Below are 7751 nucleotides of genomic sequence, written 5' to 3' on the forward strand. Positions count from 1 at the left end.
CCTTCCCCAGCACCAAAGCCAATCGTCCTCTCCCTTGCCACCCTCTCCTTGGGCGTCCATGCCCTTACAAACACCCATAACTGCCCTACCAACCCTAGCACTACCGCCACCACCACCATCTCCACTACCGCCCTCACCAGGCACCCCTCACCTAACCCACCTTCCCCAGTTCCCACAACGCCTCTACCACCTGCTCCCCCTACTGGCCCCTCTTCCTCCTCTCCAAACCTATGTACTTGCTCGCTTACTGACCTATACCATCCCTCACAACCATCACCTGTTCCCCACCCATCTCTACCACGTGGTCTCCAACTAGTGACCACACCCCCACTGCCCAATCCCCTCTTCACACTCACCCAATAACCCTTTGCCCATGCCTTCAAGCCCTAACCACTTCTACCCCCATCCCTGAACCCACCTATTTCACCCAAGCCTCCAAGTCCCCAGAGTGGCGTGCTGCTATGGGTGAAGAGTTCACTGCATTACTATGCAATGGTACATGGTCGCTGGTACCTCATTCTCCCTTTATGAACCTTATCAGATACAAATGGGTCTTTCAGGTCAAACGACGGGCTGATGGATCCCTTGAGTGCTACAAAGCGCTCTCATTGCCAAAGGCTTTCATCAACAGCATGACCTTCAAGATCCCATCGGCCTTAGGGGGTGTCTCTATGCAAGATCCCACTCTCTATCGGTCAGTGGTTGGTGCACTACAATATGTTACTCTAACTCGCCCTAATGTTAGCATTGCGTTGAACAAAGCATGTCAGTTCATGCACGCCCCTATGGAGGATAATTGGCAATTGGTCAAGTGCATTCTTCGTTATTTGAAGCACACATCTACTTCTGATCTTCTAATTGAGCGGATATCTGATTCCAGGCTCCAGGCTTTTACTGATGCTGATTGGGCTGGGAAAACTGATGATCACCGTTCCATAGCTAGTTATACCATATTCCTTGGTCCAAATCTTATTTCCTAGACATCTCGTAGGCAAAAGACCATCGCTCGCTCCTCCACTGAATTAGAGTATAAGGCCCTTGCTGATGCCGCTACCGAGCTCATATGACTCGATTCCCTATTTCATGAGTTGGGTTTCCCTCTTTGTGGCCTCCTATTCTATGGTGTGATAACATAGGGGCCACCTATCTCTCTGTCAACCCGGTGTTTCATGCTCGTACTAAGCATGTGGAAATTGATTTCCACTTTGTTCATGCTCAACGCCAGCTCTCAGGTCAGTTTATTTCCACTCAGGATCAGCCAGCCGATATCCTCATGAAGCCTCTTTCCAGTAGCCATTTCTCATTTCTCAGTGATAAGTTGAAGATTCGGCCTGCCTCTCCAACTTAGGGGGTGTAACAGCGCATGCACACTTGGCATTGAATCTATATCACATGGGCAGGTTCAGATACAGATGATGAAATATCATAAGTACCATGAACAATATTTTGGGTTTGGTATAATCCAGATAGATTTGGATAATGAGGTGGAGTCCTAAGAGGAGGAATCCAATTATTAATAGGTGCTCTAGTTGTAACGTCCCTTTGGGAGGAAGACGAGGCATCAGAGCCCGATCTCCTGGAGGTTTGGTAGACAGGAGGGGGAGGCCTTTTATGGAACCGAATGGAAACTAAACCAAACTAAACCATCCAGAACTTGGGTGATAGACTAAATATTGGTATTTGAAGCTTGAGGTGGAATGGTAGTAGTTAGCATATGCCATTCCTCAGGGAAATAGATGTCTTTCCACTGAACAAGTTTGGGGTAAACAATTTGACCGTTCATGCAATCGGTTTCAAGGTAAAGTGGTTGTCCTTTAGGGGAAGTCCGAAGGGCACGAGGTCGAACAGTTTTCATGGCTTTGTATTTTATGCAATGGATAATAGAGATAGGGATGGTTCCATGCATTAGTTTGTAACCATGGGTTTTGAGGTTAATTTTGAGGGAATAAAGAATATTTGGGTCCTCAAGGGCTACCGACATGTTTGGGTAAACATTGAAGTGGACAGGTCCACAGCAGAGGCTGGTTTCAATGGCTCACAAAAGGGAATTATTGAAATCAAGGTCACGAAGGGCTAACAGCAGTGATGTGTTAAGTCCTTCACGATGAAGGGGTTTGATGGCCACCTGGACAAGGCCAATATGGATATAATTAAATTTTTTTTTGGTGTATAATTCTTGTAAAGAATTTGGATCAAAGATTGTAATTTCTTTTGTTTTTGGAGTAAAATTAATGGTTTGTTCAACAGTTTTGATGGTCTCCCAAGAGGTCCAATCTCTATCGTAAATTTCTTTGTGGGATACTTTGGGCATATCCCATCTTTGAAGTCGACGATTTAGATTTGTGGTTTGCTCATCATTAATTTGTTCATCATAACGGAGCACATTAGAACTTGTGCTCACCTCACTTGTCGATCTCATCGACATGGAGCGAGATAGATAATTCATTATTTGAGATAACTTAATCATGGGGTAACCTCCTAGATCTAAGTTTTAAGATGGTATTTCCAACATAACTTGGGCAAAAACGTGGTCTTACACTCATCTGCCACTCCTCCCAAGAGTCCAAAGGTATATACCTCGTCAAAAAACTTAGAAATAAAAAGATTACTCAAAAGAAAAGAAATCTGCAAATAAAATGAACCGAATCCACTACTACCGTGGCTCTGATACCAGATAACAGGATCGATCAAACCAAAATCCAGTGAAATAGGGATCTCTTAGTTCTATATGGTAAGATGGACGAGATAGGTGTGATACCTTACTCCAATCCAGCAAGGAGACTAACACTAAGATAGGTGCGATACCTTACTTAGAACTAAATCGTGCTGAATTAAGATAAACAAGCAAATAAAGAACAAGGCCATGAACTTAAAATAAAGATAAAAGGATATGATATTGCACAAAATAAAAAGCTGCTTAACCAAATCTATTTCTCAGAATCAAGAGGCACGACTGTAAGCTTTGATCTGAGGATAGAACAAGAAGCAAGCTATATGCAAGATGAAATGCAAAAAATAATGAAATAATTTGAAAATTAAAGTAAACTTTGTATATAATATTTAGAGATTTTGATACAGAGTTCTTGAGTCTTTGGGTAGGTTTGGGTTAGAAGGTTTGAGAAGAAGAAGGATATGTTGATCTTAGAGGGGGTTTTGGAGTTTGCTGGTGCTAACCTTTGAGGGTGATCAGACTTGTAGAGACGATCAGAACCTGGTTGTTTGCGAACCGGTGAAGAACTTTGGGAGTCTGGCGGAGCTTGGATGATTTGCAGAGAACAGGGGAGCTTCAGAGCTTCTCTTTCTCTAAGTTTGGGGTCACAAGTTGGAACTACAAGTTTGAGAAATTTTACAAGTGGTTTGGGTAATGGGGCGATGCTCCTTTTATAATGTAAGGAAGCACATTTGGATTACATGTGGGTTTTCGGTGCATTTGGGTTTCATTTGGTACTATACCAAATTAGGTACTATTTGGTATTTCACTTTGTCACTATTTGGAACTGTGCACTTGAATTTGTATTTGAAGTGAACAGATGCTGCCGACAGCCGACGGAGAAAGCTGGAGCTATTCTTGTCCTTTGATTTGGAATCTTCTATGATCGCACCATGACATTCCACGTGTCAAGGAAACTATTCTCCGTATTGGTTTAATCAAGAGTATTTGTACCATATATTGTTTGAGCCTGGTATTGGCCAGACTGTCCTTTAAATTACATTCGTGATTTTCTTCCTCAAATTAGTAAAATTGCCTAGCCTTTATACCTTTGGCTTAAGAAGAAACCAACCCCCTGATCTTCGGCCCAAACTACGGCCATCCAAACTATTAAAAAATTAGTTAAGGAAATCTCCTGTTTTTTCATCCCTAACCCTAAGGCTTTTAAAATAGTCAAAACTGACGCCTCAGATATTGGGTATGGGGGAATTCTCAAACAAAACCTTCCAAGTGACAACAAAGAACAATTAGTCCAATTCACTTCTGGTTCTGGAATTCTGCTCAAAAGAATTATAGTACCATTAAAAAAGAAATTTTATCAATTTTTCTTTGCATACAAAAATTTCAAATCACATTATTAAATAAACCATTTTTAGTTCGTGTTGATTGTAGCGCAGCTAAATATGTTTAACAAAATAATGTTTCAAATCTTGCATCAAAACAAATTTTTGCCCGATGGCAAGCTTTATTATCGATTTTTGAATTTCAAAAAGAATATATTAAAGGAGAATCAAATTCTATCCCTGACTTTCTTACTCGTGAATTCCTACAGGGCCAGACTCCACAAATCAACATTATCAAGATGGCTCCCCCTAAGGAGTCTACCTCCTCAAATTCCCTTACCAAAACCAAATCTAGTTATGGCGCCTCTGCAGCACCATCAAACCAAATAGTCACCAGGATCCAGTCCCAGTTGGCCTCCTCAAATAAACCTTACTATCATGCTGTAGTTTTGTCCTCTACAACAGGACCCCTCCAAACCACAAACAGGCCAAGTTCCAGCCTACAAACTACACAAGCCAAACCCCTCCAAACTGCCCAGGGACCCCAAACCAAAAGCCAATACCATGAAAAACCTTACAAAGAGGACCTCTTTACTATTGAAGAACCTCTTTTCAAATATACGGACTCGCCTATCAATATTTCCCAAAATGTCTTCTTTCAAGGATGGCACCATCACTCTGATTTTGTCGCAAAAAATCATAAATTTTAGGATTTCATCCTCGTAGATACTGACTCTATCAGATTCAAACTCAATTATGATAGAAAAGATCAAACTCTGATTACCCACACAACGGTAACCATCTGTAAAATCCTCACCCTTCAAGATTGGGGCGGTCAACCCCTTACCATAAGAAATTTTTCGGTGACCTTTAAACCTCAAACTTATACATACTGTGCCAGGAAGCCTGGTACAAAGCCTTCTGTTTCCAAAACAGAATCCACCGCCATTCTTGGTTTTTCTGTTTTGAATACAGATTTAATAAACAAACACCCCTCTGGTTCCCTAAGTGGTGGGATCGATATGGTCCTATGATTGATATCCTTTCACCACAAATACAAAATTCCTTCCAAATATTTTGTCAAAACTCGACCCCACAACCGCACCAACCTAACCTTCTCCGGTTCTTTCTCCACTGCCGCCTGGCATGGATACTTTACTAGGACTACCAAATATATGATCTCTAGACATCTAATTGGGCCGCCCCAGTCCTTTGCCGAATCTTTAATGTCAAATGGTGGGACAACTATGATGTCTCCAAATGTGAAAAAACTGCTCTCATCAAAAGTCTTACAGGTCTCAAACCAGTTCCAACCCTTCCAAGCTCATCCAAATCAAGCATCAAAAGTGATAAAGAAGCTCTTCTGGCCCGGTTAGCTGAGCTTGGTTCTGACTCAGACGAAGATGAAGGCTCTAGCGATGGTGCCTACAGTCTAGGGTCTATCAAAGGATCTATGCCAGCCCAATGCTACGGCTAAGATCCATATGAAGATGATTCTGACTATGAGCCCTCCAGCTCCAAGGCATCTTCCTCAAGAAAATTCAAAGAAGTAACCTCCCGAAGATCTCATCGGACCACAAAATCAAAGTCCTCTTTGACCAAACCATGATTTGGTCCTCAACGTCTGCTAGGACGGTTCTAAACTAGCCGACCGGTGCAGTCGTAAAACACACCTAGTCAAATAAGCTCGGACGACCTAAGCCAAAGGTATAAAGGCTCAGCAATTTTACTAATTTGAGGAAAAAAATCATGAACGTAATTTAAACTTCCTAAAAACCTTTGTAATTGGGTTTTGTCAAGGATTTGGTTAGGGAATTTTTCACCAAAGGTAATGGCACGATCGATAGGGGTAAGGGTACCTTTTTCAATCAGATGGCCAAGAAATTTGACTTTGGTAAAGAAGAATTCCATAAATTACCCAAGATGGTATTACAACAAAATTCAAAGGTCAAAAAAATACCTTCCCCTTTTTACAAGCTCAAATTCTGTAAACCAAAGTCTCAACAAAATTAAACAGATAAATTTTCCTAAAACAGAGCTCTTTCATCAATGAATCTCTGACCAACATAAAAGTCCCAAAACCATTCACCAAATTAATCAAATCAAGTCCAAATTTGAGTCCAACCTCTGTTCTGATGTCCCTGATGCCTTCTGGCATTGTAAAAAGCATATGGTTTCTCTTCCTTATGCTTTACGAATTTCAGATCTCCAAATCCCAACTAAGGCCCGACCAGCCCAAATGAGTTAAACTCTCCTTGAAACGTGCAAAGAAGAAATTATGGTACAAATACTGCTGAGTCCAACCTCTGTTCTGATGTCCCTGATGCCTTCTGTCATCGTAAATAGCATATGGTTTCTCTTCCTTATGCTTCAGGATTTTCAAATCTCCAAATCCCAACTAAGGCCCGACCAGCCCAAATGAATCAAACTCTCCTTGAAACATGCGAAGAAGAAATTAATGATCTTCTGGCAAAAAATCTCATTCGGCCCAGTACTTCTCCTTGGAGTTGTACAGCCTTTTATGTTAATAAGGCTGCCGAAATTGAACGAGGAACTCTCAGGTTAGTTGTTAATTAAAAACCATTATATGATGCCCTCCAATGGGTCAGATACCCAATCCCAAACCAGAAAGATCTTCTATAAAGAATCTATCAAACAAAGATTTTTTCAAAATTCTACATGAAATCTGGCTTCTGGAAAATCCAGATTCATGAAAAGGATTGATACAAAAAGACCTTCACAACTCCCTTTGGCCTATACGAATGGAATGTCATGCTATTCGGCCTCAAAAATGCTTTGAGTGAATTTCAAAAGATTATAAATGACATTTTCAATTCTTATGGATAATTCACTATTGTCTATATTGATGATGTCCTTGTCTTTTCAAATTCAGTTGAGCAGCACTTCAAACATTTAAGAACATTCTACCAAATTATTAAATCAAATGGTTTAGTCCTTTCCAAAAGAAAAATGGAATTTTTCCTTACCAAAGTCAGAGTCATCTGTATCTGAACCTACCCATCCTGAGCAACAAACCAATCAAAATCAATCCCAATCTCCGACACCTTCTAATGTAGCTCCACCAGAACATAGATCTGGAGTTTACATGATTCAGGTTGATCATGAATACCAAATCGACAAACCCTACCTTAGAAATGATTTTGAATCACCCAAAAACAAACAAAAGCATGAATGGTTCTTAACAACTTTTAATTTAGAACAACAAGCTCAAATTAGAACAAACTGGTATAATTTTATGACAAATCTTAAAGCAAACGTTTTCTTTTTTACTTATTTTGATATTTATGCCGAAGACAATAATATAGATTATCCTTGGCATAATCAAATCTGTACCCAAACCTCTTCTCACAAATCTTGGACCCTTCAAGCTGGTCCAGCTACAATTGCTATCCATCCCCCGGTGGAAAGCATCAAATATGCTTACAAAGATACATAAATTATTGCTTCACCGCTTAAAGTTACTGATCAAGATGATCCAAACAGGAAGCAAATTGAACAACTAAATTTTACAAATTTAAGTCTCCAAACTTTAGGTAATCAACTTTCACGAGTTGAAAACTTAGTCCAACCTAAATCAATAGCCCCATCATCCATGACTCCAGCTCCGGTCCCTTCCTCAACACCTTTATTCAAACCTTATAATATTTCAAGCAACAACAAAAGTTACTTAAAAAATCTTATATCCTTGACCAAATTAATCACCGGCTTACTTCTCTGGAAGCCCCTCAAACACCAGT

General features: G+C 40.4%; 1 protein-coding gene across 1 annotated transcript; it reads left to right on the forward strand.

Moving 5' to 3' along the window:
- The first annotated feature begins 461 nt into the window (after positions 1 to 461).
- On the forward strand, positions 462 to 980 carry LOC122077979 (uncharacterized mitochondrial protein AtMg00810-like). Its single transcript, XM_042643860.1, has one exon. The coding sequence runs from the start codon at positions 462 to 464 to the stop codon at positions 978 to 980; it is 519 nt and encodes a 172-aa protein (XP_042499794.1).
- Positions 981 to 7751: the final 6771 nt, after the last annotated feature.

Source organism: Macadamia integrifolia, chromosome 5, assembly GCF_013358625.1.
Source record: "Macadamia integrifolia cultivar HAES 741 chromosome 5, SCU_Mint_v3, whole genome shotgun sequence".
Lineage (NCBI taxonomy): Eukaryota > Viridiplantae > Streptophyta > Magnoliopsida > Proteales > Proteaceae > Macadamia > Macadamia integrifolia.

What these genes read in the sequence shown, in the direction of transcription:
- LOC122077979 (XM_042643860.1), top strand. Translation starts at nt 462, where the DNA reads ATGGGTGAAGAGTTCACTGCATTACTATGCAATGGTACATGGTCGCTG.